A 23,376-nucleotide genomic window follows, 5' to 3' on the forward strand; every position below is an offset into this window, starting at 1 on the left:
AGAAGCTGTTTTTCAGTCTCTCGGTCCCAGCTTTGATGCACCTGTACTGACCTCGCCTTCTGGATGGCAGCGGGGTGAACAGGCAGTGGCTCGGGTGGTTGATGTCCTTGATGATCTTTATGGCCTTCCTGTAGCATCGGGTGGTGTAGGTGTCCTGGAGGGCAGGTAGTTTGCCCCGGTGATGCGTTGTGCAGACCTCACTACCCTCTGGAGAGCCTTACGGTTGAGGGCGGTGCAGTTGCCATACCAGGCGGTGATACAGCCCGCCAGGATGCTCTCGATTGTGCATCTGTAGAAGTTTGTGAGTGCTTTTGGTGACAAGCCGAATTTCTTCAGCCTCCTGAGGTTGAAGAGGCGCTGCTGCGCCTTCCTCACGATGCTGTCTGTGTGAGTGGACCAATTCAGTTTGTCTGTGATGTGTATGCCGAGGAACTTAAAACTTGCTACCCTCTCCACTACTGTTCCATCGATGTGGATGGGGGGTGTTCCCTCTGCTGTTTCCTGAAGTCCACAATCATCTCCTTAGTTTTGTTGACGTTGAGTGTGAGGTTATTTTCCTGACACCACACTCCGAGGGCCCTCACCTCCTCCCTGTAGGTTTCCCCCTTTCTGTTGTACAACTGACTAGGTATCCCCCTTTCTGTTGTACAACTGACTAGGTATCCCCCTTTCTGTTGTACAACTGACTAGGTATCCCCCTTTCTGTTGTACAACTGACTAGGTATCCCCCTTTCTGTTGTACAACTGACTAGGTATCCCCTTTCTGTTGTACAACTGACTAGGTATCCCCCTTTCATTTGTACAACTGACTAGGTATCCCCCTTTCATTTGTACAACTGACTAGGTATCCCCCTTTCTGTTGTACAACTGACTAGGTATCCCCCTTTCTGTTGTACAACTGACTAGGTATCCCCCTTTCTGTTGTACAACTGACTAGGTATCCCCCTTTCTGTTGTACAACTGACTAGGTATCCCCCTTTCTGTTGTTCAACTGACTAGGTATCCCCCTTTCTGTTGTACAACTGACTAGGTATCCCCTTTCTGTTGTACAACTGACTAGGTATCCCCTTTCTGTTGTACAACTGACTAGGTATCCCCTTTCTGTTGTACAACTGACTAGGTATCCCCCTTTCTTTGTACAACTGACTAGGTATCCCCCTTTCTGTTGTACAACTGACTAGGTATCCCCCTTTCTGTTGTACAACTGACTAGGTATCCCCCTTTCTGTTGTACAACTGACTAGGTATCCCCCTTTCTGTTGTACAACTGACTAGGTATCCCCTTTCTGTTGTACAACTGACTAGGTATCCCCCTTTCTGTTGTACAACTGACTAGGTATCCCCTTTCTGTTGTACAACTGACTAGGTATCCCCTTTCTGTTGTACAACTGACTAGGTATCCCCTTTCTGTTGTACAACTGACTAGGTATCCCCCTTTCTGTTGTACAACTGACTAGGTATCCCCTTTCTGTTGTACAACTGACTAGGTATCCCCTTTCTGTTGTACAACTGACTAGGTATCCCCCTTTCTGTTGTACAACTGACTAGGTATCCCCCTTTCTGTTGTACAACTGACTAGGTATCCCCCTTTCTGTTGTACAACTGACTAGGTATCCCCTTTCTGTTGTACAACTGACTAGGTATCCCCTTTCTGTTGTACAACTGACTAGGTATCCCCCTTTCTGTTGTACAACTGACTAGGTATCCCCTTTCTGATGTACAACTGACTAGGTATCCCCCTTTTCTGTTGTACAACTGACTAGGTATCCCCCTTTCTGTTGTACAACTGACTAGGTATCCCCAAACTGAAATTTTATGTTGTACAACTGACTAGGTATCCCCCTTTCTGTTGTACAACTGACTAGGTATCCCCTTTCCTTTCTGTTGTACAACTGACTAGGTATCCCCCTTTCTGTTGTACAACTGACTAGGTATCCCCCTTTCTGTTGTACAACTGACTAGGTATCCCCCTTTTTGATGTACAACTTTTTATTTATTTATTTATTTATTTTTACCTTTATTTAACCAGGTAGGCAAGTTGAGAACAAGTTCTCATTTACAATTGCGACCTGGCCAAGATAAAGCAAAGCAGTTCGACAGATACAACGACACAGAGTTACACATGGAGTAAAACAAACATACAGTCAATAATACAGTATAAACAAGTCTATATACAATGTGAGCAAATGAGGTGAGAAGGGAGGTAAAGGCAAAAAAGCCATGGTGGCAAAGTAAATACAATATAGCAAGTAAAACACTTGAATGGTAGTTTTGCAATGGAAGAATGTGCAAAGTAGAAATAAAAATAATGGGGTGCAAAGGAGCAAAATAAATAAATAAATAAAAATTAAATACAGTTGGGAAAGAGGTAGTTGTTTGGGCTAAATTATAGGTGGGCTATGTACAGGTGCAGTAATCTGTGAGCTGCTCTGACAGTTGGTGCTTAAAGCTAGTGAGGGAGATAAGTGTTTCCAGTTTCAGAGATTTTTGTAGTTCGTTCCAGTCATTGGCATCCTGCTGGAGTGCAGAGTCTGGAAGGAGAGGCAGCCAAAGAAAGAATTGGTTTTGGGGGTGACTAGAGAGATATACCTGCTGGAGCGTGTGCTACAGGTGGGAGATGCTATGGTGACCAGTGAGCTGAGATAAGGGGGACTTTACCTAGCAGGGTCTTGTAGATGACATGGAGCCAGTGGGTTTGGCGACGAGTATGAAGCGAGGGCCAGCCAACGAGAGCGTACAGGTCGCAATGGTGGGTAGTATATGGGGCTTTGGTGATAAAACGGATTGCACTGTGATAGACTGCATCCAATTTGTTGAGTAGGGTATTGGAGGCTATTTTGTAAATGACATCGCCAAAGTCGAGGACTGGTAGGATGGTCAGTTTTACAAGGGTATGTTTGGCAGCATGAGTGAAGGATGCTTTGTTGCGAAATAGGAAGCCAATTCTAGATTTAACTTTGGATTGGAGATGTTTGATATGGGTCTGGAAGGAGAGTTTACAGTCTAACCAGACACCTAAGTATTTGTAGTTGTCCACGTATTCTAAGTCAGAGCCGTCCAGAGTAGTGATGTTAGAGCAGGCTGGTAGGTGCAGGTAGCGATCGGTTGAAGAGCATGCATTTAGTTTTACTTGTATTTAAGAGCAATTGGAGGCCACGGAAGGAGAGTTGTATGGCATTGAAGCTTGCCTGGAGGGTTGTTAACACAGTGTCCAAAGAAGGGCCGGAAGTATACAGAATGGTGTCGTCTGCGTAGAGGTGGATCAGGGATTCACCAGCAGCAAGAGCGACCTCATTGATGTATACAGAGAAGAGAGTCGGTCCAAGAATTGAACCCTGTGGCACCCCCATAGAGACTGCCAGAGGTCCGGACAGCAGACCCTCCGACAACTGACTAGGTATCCCCCTTTCTGTTGTACAACTGACTAGGTATCCCCTTTCTGTTGTACAACTGACTAGGTATCCCCCTTTCTGTTGTACAACTGACTAGGTACCCCTTTCTGTTGTACAACTGACTAGGTATCCCCCTTTCTGTTGTATAACTGACTAGGTATCCCCCTTTCTGTTGTACAACTGACTAGGTATCCCCTTTCTGTTGTACAACTGACTAGGTATCCCCCTTTCTGTTGTACAACTGACTAGGTATCCCCTTTCTGTTGTACAACTGACTAGGTATCCCCCTTTCTGTTGTACAACTGACTAGGTATCCCCCTTTCTGTTGTACAACTGACTAGGTATCCCCCTTTCTGTTGTACAACTGACTAGGTATCCCCCTTTCTGTTGTACAACTGACTAGGTATCCCCCTTTCTGTTGTACAACTGACTAGGTATCCCCTTTCTGTTGTACAACTGACTAGGTATCCCCCTTTCCTTCCTATTGTACAACTGACTAGGTATCCCCCTTTCCTTCCTGTTGTACAACTGACTAGGTATCCCCCTTTCTGTTGTACAACTGACTAGGTATCCCCCCTTTCCTTCCTATTGTACAACTGACTAGGTATCCCCCTTTCTGTTGTATAACTGACTAGGTATCCCCCTTTCTGTTGTACAACTGACTAGGTATCCCCTTTCTGTTGTACAACTGACTACGTATCCCCCTTTCTGTTGTACAACTGACTAGGTATCCCCCTTTCTGTTGTACAACTGACTAGGTACCCTCTTTCTGTTGTACAACTGACTAGGTATCCCCCTTTCTGTTGTACATCTGACTAGGTATCGCCCTTTCTGTTGTATAACAGACTAGGTATCCCCCTTTCTGTTGTACAACTGACTAGGTACCCTCCTTTCTGTTGTACAACTGACTAGGTATCCCCCTTTCTGTTGTACAACTGACTAGGTATCCCCCTTTCTGTTGTACAACTGACTAGGTACCCCCCTTTCTGTTGTACAACTGACTAGGTATCCCCCTTTCTGTTGTACAACTGACTAGGTATCCCCCTTTCTGTTGTACAACTGACTAGGTATCCCCCTTTCTGTTGTATAACTGACTAGGTATCCCCCTTTCTCTTGTATAACTGCCAAGGTATCCCCCTTTCTGTTGTACAACTGACTAGGTATCCCCCTTTCTGTTGTACAACTGACTAGGTATCCCCTTTTCTGTTGTACAACTGACTAGGTATCCCCCTTTCTGTTGTATAACTGACTAGATATCCCCTTTCTGTTGTACAACTGACTAGGTATCCCCCTTTCTGTTGTACAACTGACTAGGTATCCCCCTTTCTGTTGTACAACTGACTAGGTATCCCCCTTTCTGTTGTACAACTGACTAGGTATCCCCTTTCTGTTGTACAACTGACTAGGTATCCCCCTTTCTGTTGTACAACTGACTAGGTATCCCCCTTTCCTTCCGATTGTACAACTGACTAGGTATCCCCCTTTCCTTCCTGTTGTACAACTGACTAGGTATCCCTCTTTCCTTCCTATTGTACAACTGACTAGGTATCCCCCTTTCTTTGTACTGTTGTACAACTGACTAGGTATCCCCCTTTCTGTTGTACAACTGACTAGGTATGCCCCTTTCCTTCCTATTGTACAACTGACTAGGTATCCCCCTTTCCTTCCTGTTGTACAACTGACTAGGTATCCCCCTTTCCTTCCTGTTGTACAACTGACTAGGTATCCCCCTTTCCTTCCTGTTGTACAACTGACTAGGTATCCCCCTGTCTGTTGTATAACTGACTAGGTATCCCCCTTTCCTTCCTGTTGTACAACTGACTAGGTATCCCCCTTTCCTTCCTGTTGTACAACTGACTAGGTATCCCCCTTTCCTTCCTGTTGTACAACTGACTAGGTATCCCCCTTTCCTTCCTGTTGTACAATTGACTAGGTATCCCCCTTTCCTTCCTGTTGTACAACTGACTAGGTATCCCCCTTTCCTTCCTGTTGTACAACAATCTAGGTATCCCCACTTCCTTCCTGTTGTACAACTGACTAGGTATCCCCCTTTCCTTCCTGTTGTACAACTGACTAGGTATCCCCCTTTCTGTTGTACAACTGACTAGGTATCCCCCTTTCTGTTGTACAACTGACTAGGTATCCCCCTTTCTGTTGTACAACTGACTAGGTATCCCCCTTTCCTTCCTGTTGTACAACTGACTAGGTATCCCCCTTTCTGTTGTACAACTGACTAGGTATCCCCCTTTCCTTCCTGTTGTACAACTGACTAGGTATCCCCCTTTCCTTTCTGTTGTACAACTGACTAGGTATCCCCCTTTCCTTCCTGTTGTACAACTGACTAGGTATCCCCTTTCCTTCCTATTGTACAACTGACTAGGTATCCCCCTTTCTGTTGTACAACTGACTAGGTATCCCCCTTTCCTTCCTATTGTACAACTGACTAGGTATCCCCCTTTCTGTTGTACAACTGACTAGGTATCCCCCTTTCCTTCCTGTTGTACAACTGACTAGGTATCCCCCTTTCCTTCCTGTTGTACAACTGACTAGGTATCCCCCTTTCTGTTGTATAACTGACTAGGTATCCCCCTTTCCTTCCTGTTGTACAACTGACTAGGTATCCCCCTTTCCTTCCTGTTGTACAACTGACTAGGTATCCCCCTTTCCTTCCTGTTGTACAACTGACTAGGTATCCCCTTTTCCTTCCTGTTGTACAACTGACTAGGTATCCCCCTTTCCTTCCTGTTGTACAACTGACTAGGTATCCCCTTTTCCTTCCTGTTGTACAACTGACTAGGTATCCCCCTTTCCTTCCTGTTGTACAACTGACTAGGTATCCCCCTTTCCTTCCTGTTGTACAACTGACTAGGTATCCCCCTTTCCTTCCTGTTGTACAACTGACTAGGTATCGCCCTCTCCCTTTCTGTTGTACAACTGACTAGGTATCGCCCTCTCCCTTTCTGTTGTACAACTGACTAGGTATCCCCCTTTCTGTTGTACAACTGACTAGGTATCCCCCTTTCTGTTGTACAACTGACTAGGTATCCCCCTTTCTGTTGTACAACTGACTAGGTATCCCCTTTCTGTTGTACAACTGACTAGGTATCCCCCTTTCTGTTGTACAACTGACTAGGTATCCCCCTTTCTGTTGTACAACTGACTAGGTATCGCCCTTTCTGTTGTACAACTGACTAGGTATCCCCCTTTCTGTTGTACAACTGACTAGGTATCCCCCTTTCTGTTGTACAACTGACTAGGTATCCCCCTTTCTGTTGTACAACTGACTAGGTATCCCCCTTTCTGTTGTACAACTGACTAGGTATCCCCTTTCTGTTGTACAACTGACTAGGTATCCCCCTTTCTGTTGTACAACTGACTAGGTATCCCCCTTTCTGTTGTATAACTGACTAGGTATCCCCCTTTCTGTTGTACAACTGACTAGGTATCCCCCTTTCTGTTGTACAACTGACTAGGTATCCCCCTTTCTGTTGTACAACTGACTAGGTATCCCCCTTTCTGTTGTACAACTGACTAGGTATCCCCCTTTCTGTTGTACAACTGACTAGGTACCCCCTTTCTGTTGTACAACTGACTAGGTATCCCCCTTTCTGTTGTACAACTGACTAGGTATCCCCCTTTCTGTTGTACAACTGACTAGGTATCCCCCTTTCTGTTGTACAACTGACTAGGTATCCCCCTTTCTGTTGTACAACTGACTAGGTATCCCCCTTTCTGTTGAATAACTGACTAGGTATCCCCCTTTCTGTTGTACAACTGACTAGGTACCCCCTTTCTGTTGTACAACTGACTAGGTATCCCCCTTTCTGTTGTACAACTGACTAGGTATCCCCCTTTCTGTTGTACAACTGACTAGGTATCCCCCTTTCTGTTGTACAACTGACTAGGTATCCCCCTTTCTGTTGTACAACTGACTAGGTATCCCCCTTTCTGTTGTACAACTGACTAGGTATCCCCCTTTCTGTTGTACAACTGACTAGGTATCCCCCTTTTCTGTTGTACAACTGACTAGGTATCCCCTTTCTGTTGTACAACTGACTAGGTATCCCCCTTTCTGTTGTACAACTGACTAGGTATCCCCCTTTCTGTTGTACAACTGACTAGGTATCCCCCTTTCTGTTGTACAACTGACTAGGTATCCCCTTTCTGTTGTACAACTGACTAGGTATCCCCCTTTCTGTTGTACAACTGACTAGGTATCCCCCTTTCTGTTGTACAACTGACTAGGTATCCCCTTTCTGTTGTACAACTGACTAGGTACCCCCTTTCTGTTGTACAACTGACTAGGTATCCCCGTTTCTGTTGTACAACTGACTAGGTATCCCCCTTTCTGTTGTACAACTGACTAGGTATCCCCCTTTCTGTTGTACAACTGACCAGGTATCGCCCTTTCTGTTGTACAACTGACTAGGTATCGCCCTTTCTGTTGTACAACTGACTAGGTATCCCCCTTTCTGTTGTACAACTGACCAGGTATCGCCCTTTCTGTTGTACAACTGACTAGGTATCGCCCTTTCTGTTGTACAACTGACTAGGTATCCCCCTTTCTGTTGTACAACTGACTAGGTATCGCCCTTTCTGTTGTACAACTGACTAGGTATCGCCCTTTCTGTTGTACAACTGACTAGGTATCGCCCTTTCTGTTGTACAACTGACTAGGTATCGCCCTTTCTGTTGTACAACTGACTAGGTATCCCCTTTCTGTTGTACAACTGACTAGGTATCGCCCTTTCTGTTGTACAACTGACTAGGTATCGCCCTTTCTGTTGTACAACTGACTAGGTATCCCCCTTTCTGTTGTACAACTGACTAGGTATCCCCTTTCTGTTGTACAACTGACTAGGTATCCCCTTTCTGTTGTACAACTGACTAGGTACCCCCCTTTCTGTTGTACAACTGACTAGGTATCCCCCTTTCTGTTGTACAACTGACTAGGTATCGCCCTTTCTGTTGTACAACTGACTAGGTATCGCCCTTTCTGTTGTACAACTGACTAGGTATCCCCTTTCTGTTGTACAACTGACTAGGTACCCCCTTTCTGTTGTACAACTGACTAGGTATCCCCCTTTCTGTTGTACAACTGACTAGGTATCGCCCTTTCTGTTGTACAACTGACTAGGTATCGCCCTTTCTGTTGTACAACTGACTAGGTATCCCCCTTTCTGTTGTTCAACTGACTAGGTATCCCCCTTTCTGTTGTACAACTGACTAGGTATCCCCCTTTCTGTTGTACAACTGACTAGGTATCCCCCTTTCTGTTGTACAACTGACTAGGTATCGCCCTTTCTGTTGTACAACTGACTAGGTATCCCCTTTCTGTTGTACAACTGACTAGGTATCCCCCTTTCTGTTGTACAACTGACTAGGTATCCCCTTTCTGTTGTACAACTGACTAGGTATCGCCCTTTCTGTTGTACAACTGACTAGGTATCCCCCTTTCTGTTGTTCAACTGACTAGGTATCCCCCTTTCTGTTGTACAACTGACTAGGTATCCCCTTTCTGTTGTACAACTGACTAGGTATCCCCCTTTCTGTTGTACAACTGACTAGGTATCCCCTTTCTGTTGTACAACTGACTAGGTATCCCCCTTTCTGTTGTACAACTGACTAGGTATCCCCCTTTCTGTTGTACAACTGACTAGGTATCCCCCTTTCTGTTGTACAACTGACTAGGTATCCCCTTTCTGTTGTACAACTGACTAGGTATCCCCTTTCTGTTGTACAACTGACTAGGTATCCCCCTTTCTGTTGTACAACTGACTAGGTATCCCCTTTTCTGTTGTACAACTGACTAGGTATCCCCTTTCTGTTGTACAACTGACTAGGTATCCCCAACTTTCTGTTGTACAACTGACTAGGTATCCCCTTTCTGTTGTACAACTGACTAGGTATCCCCTTTCTGTTGTACAACTGACTAGGTATCCCCCTTTCTGTTGTATAACTGACTAGGTATCCCCCTTTCTGTTGTACAACTGACTAGGTATCCCCCTTTCTGTTGTATATAACTGACTAGGTATCCCCCTTTCTGTTGTACAACTGACTAGGTATCCCCCTTTCTGTTGTATAACTGACTAGGTATCCCCCTTTCTGTTGTACAACTGACTAGGTATCCCCCTTTCTGTTGTATAACTGACTAGGTATCCCCCTTTCTGTTGTACAACTGACTAGGTATCCCCCTTTCTGTTGTACAACTGACTAGGTATCCCCCTTTCTGTTGTACAACTGACTAGGTATCGCCCTTTCTGTTGTACAACTGACTAGGTATCCCCCTTTCTGTTGTACAACTGACTAGGTATCCCCCTTTCTGTTGTTCAACTGACTAGGTATCCCCCTTTCTGTTGTACAACTGACTAGGTATCCCCCTTTCTGTTGTACAACTGACTAGGTATCCCCCTTTCTGTTGTACAACTGACTAGGTATCCCCTTTCTGTTGTACAACTGACTAGGTATCCCCCTTTCTGTTGTACAACTGACTAGGTATCCCCTTTCTGTTGTACAACTGACTAGGTATCCCCCTTTCTGTTGTACAACTGACTAGGTATCCCCCTTTCTGTTGTACAACTGACTAGGTATCCCCCTTTCTGTTGTACAACTGACTAGGTATCGCCCTTTCTGTTGTACAACTGACTAGGTATCCCCTTTCTGTTGTACAACTGACTAGGTACCCCCTTTCTGTTGTACAACTGACTAGGTATCGCCCTTTCTGTTGTACAACTGACTAGGTATCCCCCTTTCTGTTGTACAACTGACTAGGTATCCCCCTTTCCTTTCTGTTGTACAACTGACTAGGTATCCCCCTTTCTGTTGTACAACTGACTAGGTATCCCCCTGTTGTACAACTTTCTGTTGTACAACTGACTAGGTATCCCCTTTCTGTTGTACAACTGACTAGGTATCCCCTTTCTGTTGTACAACTGACTAGGTATCGCCCTTTCTGTTGTACAACTGACTAGGTATCCCCCTTTCTGTTGTACAACTGACTAGGTATCCCCCTTTCTGTTGTACAACTGACTAGGTATCCCCCTTTCTGTTGTACAACTGACTAGGTATCCCCCTTTCTGTTGTACAACTGACTAGGTATCCCCTTTCTGTTGTACAACTGACTAGGTATCCCCCTTTCTGTTGTACAACTGACTAGGTATCCCCTTTCTGTTGTACAACTGACTAGGTATCCCCCTCTCTGTTGTACAACTGACTAGGTATCCCCCTTTCTGTTGTACAACTGACTAGGTATCCCCCTTTCTGTTGTACAACTGACTAGGTATCCCCCTTTCTGTTGTACAACTGACTAGGTATCCCCTTTCTGTTGTACAACTGACTAGGTATCCCCCTTTCTGTTGTACAACTGACTAGGTATCGCCCTTTCTGTTGTACAACTGACTAGGTATCCCCTTTCTGTTGTACAACTGACTAGGTATCCCCCTCTTCTGTTGTACAACTGACTAGGTATCCCCCAACTTTCTGTTGTACAACTGACTAGGTATCGCCCCTTTCTGTTGTACAACTGACTTTCCTTTCTGTTGTACAACTGACTAGGTATCCCCCTTTGTACAACTTTCTGTTGTACAACTGACTAGGTATCCCCTTTCCTTTCTGTTGTACAACTGACTAGGTATCCCCCTTTCTTTCTGTTGTACAACTGACTAGGTATCCCCTTTCTTATCCTTTCTGTTGTACAACTGACTAGGTATCCCCCTTTCCTTTCTGTTGTACAACTGACTAGGTATCCCCTTTCCTTTCTGTTGTACAACTGACTAGGTATCCCCCTTTCCTTTCTGTTGTACAACTGACTAGGTATCCCCTTTCCTTTCTGTTGTACAACTGACTAGGTATCCCCCTTTCCTTTCTGTTGTACAACTGACTAGGTATCCCCTTTCCTTTCTGTTGTACAACTGACTAGGTATCCCCCTTTCCTTTCTGTTGTACAACTGACTAGGTATCCCCCTTTCCTTTCTGTTGTACAACTGACTAGGTATCCCCCTTTCCTTTCTGTTGTACAACTGACTAGGTATCCCCCTTTCCTTTCTGTTGTACAACTGACTAGGTATCCCCTTTCTGTTGTACAACTGACTAGGTATCCCCCTTTCTGTTGTACAACTGACTAGGTATCCCCCCTTTCTGTTGTACAACTGACTAGGTATCCCCTTTCTGTTGTACAACTGACTAGGTATCCCCCTTTCTGTTGTACAACTGACTAGGTATCCCCCTTCTGTTGTACAACTGACTAGGTATCCCCCTTTCTGTTGTACAACTGACTAGGTATCCCCCTTTCTGTTGTACAACTGACTAGGTATCGCCCTTTCTGTTGTACAACTGACTAGGTATCCCCCTTTCTGTTGTACAACTGACTAGGTATCCCCTTTCTTTCTGTTGTACAACTGACTAGGTATCCCCCTTTCTGTTGTACAACTGACTAGGTATCCCCCTTTCTGTTGTACAACTGACTAGGTATCCCCCCTTTCTGTTGTACAACTGACTAGGTATCCCCCCTTTCTGTTGTACAACTGACTAGGTATCCCCCTTTCTGTTGTACAACTGACTAGGTATCCCCCTTTCTGTTGTACAACTGACTAGGTATCCCCCTTTCTGTTGTACAACTGACTAGGTATCCCCCTTTCTGTTGTACAACTGACTAGGTATCCCCATTTCTGTTGTACAACTGACTAGGTATCCCCCTTTCTGTTGTACAACTGACTAGGTATCCCCCTTTCTGTTGTACAACTGACTAGGTATCCCCCTTTCTGTTGTATAACTGACTAGGTATCCCCCTTTCTGTTGTACAACTGACTAGGTATCCCCCTTTCTGTTGTACAACTGACTAGGTATCCCCCTTTCTGTTGTACAACTGACTAGGTATCCCCCTTTCTTTCTGTTGTACAACTGACTAGGTATCCCCCTTTCTGTTGTACAACTGACTAGGTATCCCCCTTTCTGTTGTATAACTGACTAGGTATCCCCCTTTCTGTTGTATAACTGACTAGGTATCCCCCTTTCTGTTGTATAACTGACTAGGTATCCCCCTTTCTGTTGTACAACTGACTAGGTATCCCCCTTTCTGTTGTATAACTGACTAGGTATCCCCCTTTCTGTTGTATAACTGACTAGGTATCCCCCTTTCTGTTGTACAACTGACTAGGTATCCCCCTTTCTGTTGTACAACTGACTAGGTATCCCCCTTTCTGTTGTATAACTGACTAGGTATCCCCCTTTCTGTTGTACAACTGACTAGGTATCCCCTTTCTGTTGTATAACTGACTAGGTATCCCCCTTTCTGTTGTACAACTGACTAGGTATCCCCCTTTCTGTTGTATAACTGACTAGGTATCCCCTTTCTGTTGTACAACTGACTAGGTATCCCCCTTTCTGTTGTACAAATGACTAGGTATCACCCTTTCTGTTGTACAACTGACTAGGTAACCCCCTTTCTGTTGTACAACTGACTAGGTATCCCCCTTTCTGTTGTATAACTGACTAGGTATCCCCATTTCTGTTGTATAACTGACTAGGTATCCCCCTTTCTGTTGTACAACTGACTAGGTATCCCCCCTTTCTAATGTACAACTGACTAGGTATCCCCCTTTCTGTTGTATAACTGACTAGGTATCGCCCTTTCTGTTGTATAACGGACTAGGTATCCCCCTTTCTGTTGTACAACTGACTAGGTACCCTCCTTTCTGTTGTACAACTGACTAGGTACCCCCTTTCTGTTGTTCAACTGACTAGGTATCCCCCTTTCTGTTGTACAACTGACTAGGTATCCCCCTTTCTGTTGTACAACTGACTAGGTATCCCCCTTTCTGTTGTACAACTGACTAGGTATCCCCCTTTCTGTTGTACAACTGACTAGGTATCCCCCTTTCTGTTGTACAACTGACTAGGTATCCCCCTTTCTGTTGTACAACTGACTAGGTATCCCCCTCTCCCTCTCCCTTTCTTATATATGTGTTATGGTTTTCAATATTTTTCTCATGTCAATTGTCCATAGTGTGTACAAAATGTTATGCAAAACTCGAACCTCATACATTCTTAATATTGTGAATAAATCTCTCCTGCACCGAACCAATGATTATGTATTTCTGTTGCAAATACACACACACACACAGAATCATCTAATTCAGTTGCAATGGCTGTTAAGATTCTTTGAACACCTGTGTCACTCTTATAAATAAGGTTAAGAACCCTTTGACGATGAGAGTTTAGCAGCTCGACCAAACACTGACAACTTGGGGATTTGTCAACCTCTAATGCACATTATATTAATAAAGACAAAATAAACTTTTTTTTTTTACAGTTTACTGCTCAAGCAAATTGAAACACACCAGTTTGTGAAATGCCTAACACTTTATAATACTTTTCATGAAATTATCATTAATAAACTATTTGTGAATAGCTACAAAACTAACGACATACACTGACTGTACAAAACATTAGGAACACCTGCTCTTTCCATGATGTAGACTGACCAGGTGAATCCAGTTGAAACCCTTATTGATGTCACTTGGTAAATTCAGATGAGGAGACGGGTTAAAGAAGGATTTTTAAGCCCTGAGACAATTCAGACATGGATTGTGTATGTGGGCCATTCAGAGGGTAAATGGGCAAGTCAAAAGATGAAGTGCTGTTTTTTTCACACTGATCAGTTTCCCGTGTGTATCAAGAATGGTCCACCACCCAAAGAACATCCAGCCAACTTGACACAACTGTGGGAAGCATTGGAGTCAACATGGACCAGCATCCCTGTTCCAAATGTTTTGTACACTCAGTGTATTTCTATATTTGTAAACATGTATACACATTTAGCATGACAATCCTTAGCATTTACACTTTAAAATATATATATATATCAAAACATTTAGACATTTATAATAATGTGTAAAGGCTTATTCATAAAACGTGTACAAAGTGTAAGCTTAAACTGTGCTTTTTATTTCTTAAATATGCTTCCATTCGTCACAACAAAAACCCACCGGAAACTACAGACTACTTTGTAACTTCTTAATCTCTCCCAATACGGGAAGATGGATCATTAATGTAATGCCCGGTGACACAAATAGACACAGTTCCAACCAACAGGTAAACATAACTGAATGGAGGTAGAAAAAAATAGCCGGCTTAAATAATGGAGCGGTTTGACAAGTGTAATGGTTCTTTTAAGGTCGTTCCTATCTTCAAGAACTTCGATCCTGAGCGAATCTTTCCTAAACTGTGGCGTAGCGTTTGGCCGTACCAAGGAGTTTAGAAGGATAGTCAAGCGCGAATCGCCCCTTCAACAAGACACAGCCTAACAGCGTTAAAGAATAGTTTAACCACGTTGGCTATTACATCTCACGTCCATACCTAAAGCAAACCTCTATTAGGCTATGTCTGCTCAAATGTATCATTTTTGATGAATTGACGCCAAGTTGCCAATCATTCTGAGGTATACAGCGCCTGAAGCACAAGTGAATGCGCCGTGCGTCCTTAACAGAGTGCTGGCACTTCAGAGCGGGGAGTGGAAAGTAGCGGGTCAGGAAGATTGGTGGGTGGGGATAACCCTTTTGGGATGAAAAAAATCAACAAAAAAATCACGTGTTTGGAGATCAAAAGGAGATCCGCTTTGTAGCGCTGTAGAGAGAGGGGGTGATGGAGAAATAGAAAGAGGGAGGGAGAAAGAAAGAAAGAGAGGGAACGTTAAGAAGCAAGCAATGTAATTGACAAGGCTGCAATAGTGAAATAAACACGCTCTTTTGACGCATCGATCTCGTTTCAGATTCAATTTCAGCACCATCACCTAATCACCCTTGGAAATTATGTTCCGATCGGTGGATATCCAACCGGCAAGATGATGATTTTACCAAGCAGGAGGTTAGAGTGTGTAGCCGATTCTGTAGTCTTGATGATCATCGTGGTTACCACTTCTATTGGAACGGTTTTCGCCAAGGATACGGCTTTTGTGGAAGTAGTGCTGTTTGAGTCCAGTCCAAATGGAGATTATACTACATACACGACGGGGTTGCAAGGACGATTCTCAAAGGCAGGAGCCACTATCAGCGCGGAGGGCGAGATTGTACAAGTACGTAAAACTCAGTTCAGTTGTGCGCAACTGCGCATGACATGTCCAATATGTTGCCACAGCTCGGCATGCTTTCTTGCTCTACTCTAAAACTTTTTGAGTTGTAGTCTAGCGTGTGTGTGTGTGTGTGTGTGTTAGTGAGAAAGAGAGAATGGTACTAGCATATGTGGTTACAACATGGCTTCTATTTTATGTAACTCATTCACCATGAAACATGCAGTTCCCTGGATAGAAGTTCACATGGCATATACATTCAATAAGGATTATCTCTCTCCCTCAGAGTTTTTAAACATAGTTATTACACAGGAAATCATTCAAGTTGTTCATCATGACCTGATCAGAGTTACAATTGATAGAGATTATGGTTAGTTGGTCACAGCTCCATCAAATCATGTCTGTAACTAATCAAGGAACGTTATGTCCAATAACGGTACGTGATTTGATTCAGCGGCATAGATCATTTCGGACTCAATTAGTTGGTGGGAAATTGTTTGTTTTCCTAATTTACTTATTATTTTCGTCAATTCAACCAATGGAACTTAAACAACTCTGCATACCTACTGTCCCGCCTCGCTGTGAAGGAACTCTGTATCAATCTTCAACACAGAAAACGTCTTTGAAGCATGACTAGGCTAGTGATTGTGTGCAGATATTTTGTAACAAAATAAAAAGGCAACACACTATCCCAGGCAATTAACTTGTAGAATGTTGTACGTTTTGGAACAACAAGGATATACCATTTTTGTGTACCCAGTACCAACTTAGTTACTTCGTTTTGGTACGGTCGTTTTACAGTCCACAGTTACTTCACTAACCATGTGCGTAATCATTTCCCGTAAGCACCACCGGGCAAGTGTACTAAAGCCTTTGATAGCTGTCCAAGCCTGACGCCTTGTGATGTTTAGCCCACGCTACGGCCCCCTCCAACCCTGCTGTAGCCTACATAAAAACGCGACAATGTGGCCTATTTACTCTCTGTGCTGATTTTGAAAGCGATACCGGGAGAAGGGAACTGAAGCAGTCCTCTTGTAAATAAAAGTTGAATTTGTTAACTGGCGAACATGCAGTGACTGTATGAAGTTTGAAAAGGACAGTATTTTAGTGGGGAGAGTTGTGAAAATGGACCTAAAAGCCCGCTGAATTGAAGTGTGCCTTGGGTAAAGAATGTAGTGACTGAATCCCTGACACCCTTTTTTTTGTGTGGAAATTTCGCGAATGTTCATTATATTAAAGAAAACATGATAGACTGTAATTTATACAATTTTAACATTGATTAAAACCCGTAGGAGTATTTCATAGTGTAGTAAATCCTAGTTGGGGATTAGCACTGCTACAGTACATATGACCATGATTAGGTAGAAAAGACTCGATTATGACTATTTTTGTGCTAACCTACGTGTTTAATGAAGTAACGAGTGACCTGTTTGCACATTAGTCTTCATATATGCCATACAGTATCTGGGTCCTGTTAGGATCGTCACAGGAATCTATAACGTCGTCTGTCAGTAAGACATGTACTGCTTTCTAACACATACTGTGAAATTACAATACAGCGCCACAGGAGAGTACAGGCGTTCCTGAAGAGAACTTGATTGGATGGTGTGTGTGTGTGTGTGTGTGTGTGTCAGCGTGTGCATTCACGAATGTATTTTCATAAAAATGGCAACCAATTGTCATATTGTGCAATGAAAGTAGCATGTTGCGGGAGAACGTTAGGATCAAAGAACATAATATTTAGCAAGAAATGGATCCTGTTTGACTGTTTATACACATAGTGTTCTTTGGCCATTTGGCTTGGCTTGCTAACCACACAAATGTCAGACCTCAGCTTTACATTGAAAACCACATCTATTTAGATTTGCTTTCTTTGCTAACATAGTGTTCTGACCACTCCTGTTCTCTGTCCTTCTATATAAAGAAGAGGGGCAGTTTGTCCAATACCACGCCTATTCTCTGTCCTTCTATATAAATAAGAGGGACAGTTTGTCCTATACCACTCCTAGTTTCTGACCATCTATATAAAGAAGAGGGACAGTTTGTCCAATACCAATACCACTCCTATTCTCTGTCCATCTATATAAATAAGAGGGACAGTTTGTCCTATACCACTCCTAGTTTCTGACCATCTATATAAAGAAGAGGGACAGTTTGTCCAATACCACTCCTGTTCTCTGTCCTTCTATATAAAGAAGAGGGGCAGTTTGTCCAATACCACGCCTATTCTCTGTCCTTCTATATAAATAAGAGGGACAGTTTGTCCTATATAAAGAAGAGGGACAGTTTGTCCAATACCACTCCTATTCTCTGACCTTCTATATAAATAAAGAAGAGGGACAGTTTGTCCAATACCACTCCTATTCTCTGACCTTCTATATAAAGAAGAGGGACAGTTTGTCCAATACCACTCCTAGTTTCTGACCATCTATATAAAGAAGAGGGACAGTTTGTCCAATACCACTCCTATTCTCTGACCTTCTATATAAAGAAGAGGGACAGTTTGTCCAATACCACTCCTATTCTCTGTCCATCTATATAAAGAAGAGGGACAGTTTGTCCAATACCACTCCTATTCTCTGACCTTCTATATAAAGAAGAGGGACAGTTTGTCCAATACCACTCCTGTTCTCTGTCCTTCTATATAAAGAAGAGGGACAGTTTGTCCAATACCACTCCTATTCTCTGACCTTCTATATAAATAAGAGGGACAGTTTGTCCTATACCACTCCTAGTTTCTGACCTTCTATATAAAGAAGAGGCAGTTTGTCCAATACCACTCCTGTTCTCTGTCCTCCTATATAAAGAAGAGGGACAGTTTGTCCAATACCACTCCTGTTCTCTGTCCTTCTATATAAAGAAGAGGGACAGTTTGTCCAATACCATTCCTGTTCTCTGTCCTTCTATATAAAGAAGAGGGACAGTTTGTCCAATACCCCGCCTATTCTCTGACCTTCTATATAAATAAGAGGGACAGTTTGTCCTATACCACTCCTAGTTTCTGGCCTTCTATATAAAGAAGAGGCAGTTTGTCCAATACCACTCCTGTTCTCTGTCCTCCTATATAAAGAAGAGGGACAGTTTGTCCAATACCACTCCTGTTCTCTGTCCTTCTATATATAGAAGAGGAACAGTTTGTCCAATACCACTCCTATTCTCTGACCTTCTATATAAATAAGAGGGACAGTTTGTCCAATACGACTCCTGTTCTCTGTCCTTCTATATATAGAAGAGGGACAGTTTGTCCAATACCACTCCTGTTCTCTGTCCTTCTCTTCACAGAGATTGAATGGTTATAGGTCTGAATAAATAACTGCTGTAGTCTACCTCCATCGGACGCTCACTCTTCTTTCAAACTACCATTGAGTTCTGTTGGCTGCCGTATTTAACATTAATCAAAAAAAGTGCCTGCGTCCCTTTTCGAATAGTCTATTGGTTTAAGAAATGCTAAAAACAAATTGTCCAGCAAGCTATTCTAGTCTAGCTGCTTGGGACTCCAAGAGCTAAGGAGCGTTTTTTTAAAGGAGAGAGGCCAGCGGAGCACAGGTGCTTGGGTATTGCGCAAGAGACAGAGGCAATAAGTTAGAAGCGTATTATGCTTAAACCATCATTAATTAGCTGAATATAAGGCTAATACTGCATTGAATTTCTTACCTGAAAGAGGTAGGCTAGGACATCTATATACAGGACTATAATCTAGAACATGATGATCTATTGTGTATGCAGTTTGAATGGAGTTGATGGAGAGAGCGAGAGAGTGATTGCGTGTGCACTGATTTAAAACAATGATATTTGAGATGTTTAAAAATTCTGCAACTATAATTCCAAAAAATCTCTCTCTCTATATATATATATATATATATACATACATACATACATACATACATACATACATACATACATACATACATACATACATACATACATACATACAGTGGGGAGAACAAGTATTTGATACACTGACGATTTTGCAGGTTTTTCTACTTACAAAGCATGTAGAGGTCTGTAATTTTTATCATAGGTACACTTCAACTGTGAGACGGAATCGGAAACAAAAATCCAGAAAATCACATTGTATTATTTTTAAGTAATTAATTTGCATTTTATTGCATGCCTTGAGATGCTTCTTATGGAGCCACTCTTTAGTTGCCCTGGCTGTGTGTTTCAGATGGTTGTCATGCTGGAAGACCAAACCACAACCCATCTTCAATGCTCTTACTGAGGGAAGGAGGTTGTTGGCCAAGATTTTGCGATACATGGCCCCATCCATCCTCCCCTCAATACGGTGCAGTCATCCTGTCCCCTTCGCAGAAAAGCATCCCCAAAGAATGATGTTTCCACCTCCGTGCTTCACGGTTGGGATGGTGTTCTTGGGGTTGTACTCATCATTCTTCTTCCTCCAAACACGGCGAGTGGAGTTTAGACCAAAAAGCTCTGTTTTTGTCTCATCAGACCACATGACCTCCTCTGGATCATCCAGATGGTCATTGGCGAACTTCAGACGGGCCTGGACATGCGCTGGCTTGAGCAGGGGGACCTTGCGTGCACTGCAGGATTTTTATCCATGACGGCATAGTGTGTTACTAATGGTTTTCTTTGAGACTGTGGTCCCAGCTCTCTTCAGGTCATTGACCAGTTCCTGCCGTGTAGTTCTGGGCTGATCCCTCACCTTCCTCATGGTCATTGATGCCCCACGAGGTGAGATCTTGCATGGAGCCCCAGACCGAGGAGGATTGACCGTCATCTTGAACTTCCTCCATTTTCTAAAAATTGCGCCAACAGTTGTTGCCTTCTCACCAAGCTGCTTGCCTATTGTCCTGTAGCCCATCCCAGCCTTGTGCAGGTCTACAATTTAACCCTGATGTCCTTACACAGCTCTCTGGTCTTGGCCATTGTGGAGAGGTTGGAGTCTGTTTGATTGAGTGTGTGGACAGATGTCTTTTATACAGGTAACGAGTTCAAACAGGTGCAGTTAATACAGGTAATGAGTGGAGAACAGGAGGGCTTCTTAAAGAAAAACTAACAGGTCTGTGAGAGCCGGAATTCTTACTGGTTGGTAGGTGATCAAATACTTATGTCATGCAATAAAATGCTAATTAATTACTTAAAAATCATACAATGTGATTTTCTGGATTTTTGTTTTAGATTCCGGCTCTCACAGTTGAAGTGTACCTATGATAAAAAATTACAGACCTCTACATGCTTTGTAAGTGGGAAAACCTGCAGAATCGGCAGTGTGTCAAATACTTGTTCTCCCCACTGTCTATATAAAATCTTTACAGTTAAAAAACAATGTGACCCACTGAAAGCCAGATGTTGATGTGTAAATTAGACGCACATTCTGTCTTTGTATTACTGTAGAATAGACTATGTTGTAGCAAATGTAGACCTACCTGTCACAAGAAAAATAGTTACAATGATGAGATGATAGGTCTACATGTATTGTGAACTGCTCTCCATACTGAGATGGGCTGTCTGTCCCCACCCTGAGCGTTGATGATGATTCATCATGCAGAGGCCGTAGAGAAGCCAGATTTAGACATTGCATATAATTTAACAGTTCCACTTTACGCCATCTTGTTTATAAATAATGTATTATAATTGACCTTTTTCTTGCAGTTATTTATCCGGGGAAAAGGGTTTTGTGCGCTAAATCCCGGTAAATCTTGGTAAACGGGTTCCTGCCATTCAACCCTACTCATGTAGGTACATCCATGTTGGTACGTCCTGGGTGGTACGTCCATGTAGGTACGTCCTGGTTGGTACGTCCTGGTTGGTACGTCCTGGTTGGTACGTCCATGTAGGTACGTCCATGTAGGTACGTCCTGGTTGGTACGTCCTGGTTGGTACGTCCTGGTTGGTACGTCCATGTAGGTACGTCCAGGCGTAATTATGTTTCTGTCATGATCATATCAAATGTATTTACAAAGCCCTTTTTACATCAGCAGATGTCGCAAAGTGCTTGTACAGAAACCCAGCCAAAAAACCCAAAGAGCAAGCAATGCAGATGTAGCCACAGGTTTAATGCATTATGATGCACTTATAATACATTGTAAGACTTGTTATAAACCTTCTTAAATACTTTCACTACTGTCCCTGTTGTGAGTTTCCACACCTTCAGCTTTCTCCCAGTCAGTGTGAATGGAGGCCTTGACCTTCAGCTTTCTCCCAGTCAGTGTGAATGGAGGCCTTGACCTTCAGCTTTCTCCCAGTCAGTGTGAATGGAGGCCTTGACCTTCAGCTTTCTCCCAGTCAGTGTGAATGGAGGCCTTGACCTCCAGCTTTCTCCCAGTCAGTGTGAATGGAGGCCTTGCCTTGGCCCGTCCAGCGTATGTGTCTGAGCTGAGTGGTGATTTTCCAGAGGTTTGGCGTGCTGAGTCGGCCAGGGCAGGCAGGCAGGTAGGCCAGTCAGTCAGCTCCAGTGGTGTGAATAGGCGGTTTGAATATGTACAGTAGTCTCCAGACCTCAAGAGGTACAGTAACCACAACCCCAACCGCCACCAACTCCCATGCTCCCCAGAGCGAACACCCCCTCAGCTCTGCCAGAATAGTGCAGAAAAACAGCATGTGCCGGCGGGGGCCAAAAATAATAAATGAAGTCAGTTTGCTTATTGCTCTGCTAATAGGGGAGTGAGATGACTCTATGTGGACGGGACGCCAGACCTTTCAGGCCCTCCCTCCCCAACAGACAGCCCAGTTCCTAGTCCCCTGATTGCCTACAATTTGACTACATAATAGGGAGTTAATCAATGTCTCTTTAAATCACCCTCTGTGTCAGCGAGTCAAACTGCTGGGATATTCTCTCTCTGCAAGCGGGGAAGCTCCCCGACTTTAGAACATAGAATGCTGCTCCCCGACTTTAGAACATAGAATGCTGCTCCCTGACTTTAGAACATAGAATGCTGCTCCCCGACTTTAGAACATAGAATGCTGCTCCCCGACTTTAGAACATAGAATGCTGCTCCCCGACTTTAGAACATAGAATGCTGCTCCCCGACTTTAGAACATAGAATGCTGCTCACCGACTTTAGAACATAGAATGCTGCTCACCGACTTTAGAACATAGAATGCTGCTGCCTGACTTTAGAACATAGAATGCTGCTGCCTGACTTTAGAACATAGAATGCTGCTCCCCGACTTTAGAACATAGAATGCTGCTCCCTGACTTTAGAACATAGAATGCTGCTGCCTGACTTTAGAACATAGAATGCTGCTGCCTGACTTTAGAACATAGAATGCTGCTGCCTGACTTTAGAACATAGAATGCTGCTCCCCGACTTTAGAACATAGAATGCTGCTGCCTGACTTTAGAACATAGAATGCTGCTGCCTGACTTTAGAACATAGAATGCTGCTGCCTGACTTTAGAACATAGAATGCTGCTGCCTGACTTTAGAACATAGAATGCTGCTGCCTGACTTTAGAACATAGAATGCTGCTGCCCGACTTTAGAACATAGAATGCTGCTGCCTGCTCCCCGACTTTAGAACATAGAATGCTGCTCCCCGACTTTAGAACATAGAATGCTGCTCCCCGACTTTAGAACATAGAATGCTGCTCCCCGACTTTAGAACATAGAATGCTGCTCCCCGACTTTAGAACATAGAATGCTGCTCCCCGACTTTAGAACATAGAATGCTGCTCCCTGACTTTAGAACATAGAATGCTGCTCCCCGACTTTAGAACATAGAATGCTGCTCCCCGACTTTAGAACATAGAATGCTGCTCCCCGACTTTAGAACATAGAATGCTGCTCCCCGACTTTAGAACATGCTGCTGCTCCCGACTTTAGAACATAGAATGCTGCTCCCCGACTTTAGAACATAGAATGCTGCTCCCTGACTTTAGAACATAGAATGCTGCTCCCCGACTTTAGAACATAGAATGCTGCTCCCCGACTTTAGAACATAGAATGCTGCTGC

At 43.6% G+C, this 23,376-nt stretch overlaps 1 protein-coding gene across 1 annotated transcript in view; it reads left to right on the plus strand.

Moving 5' to 3' along the window:
- The first annotated feature begins 15,032 nt into the window (after positions 1-15,032).
- LOC112263905 (E3 ubiquitin-protein ligase znrf3-like) overlaps positions 15,033-23,376 on the plus strand; it is a 215,983-nt gene continuing 207,639 nt past the window's right edge. Inside the window, exon 1 of the mRNA XM_042331336.1 lies at positions 15,033-15,461. Within this exon, the coding sequence (XP_042187270.1) occupies positions 15,231-15,461 (231 nt within the window). The 5' untranslated portion in view covers positions 15,033-15,230. The remainder of the gene's footprint in view (positions 15,462-23,376) is intronic.

This window comes from Oncorhynchus tshawytscha, linkage group LG12 (genome assembly GCF_018296145.1).
Source record: "Oncorhynchus tshawytscha isolate Ot180627B linkage group LG12, Otsh_v2.0, whole genome shotgun sequence".
Classification (NCBI taxonomy): Eukaryota; Metazoa; Chordata; class Actinopteri; order Salmoniformes; family Salmonidae; genus Oncorhynchus; species Oncorhynchus tshawytscha.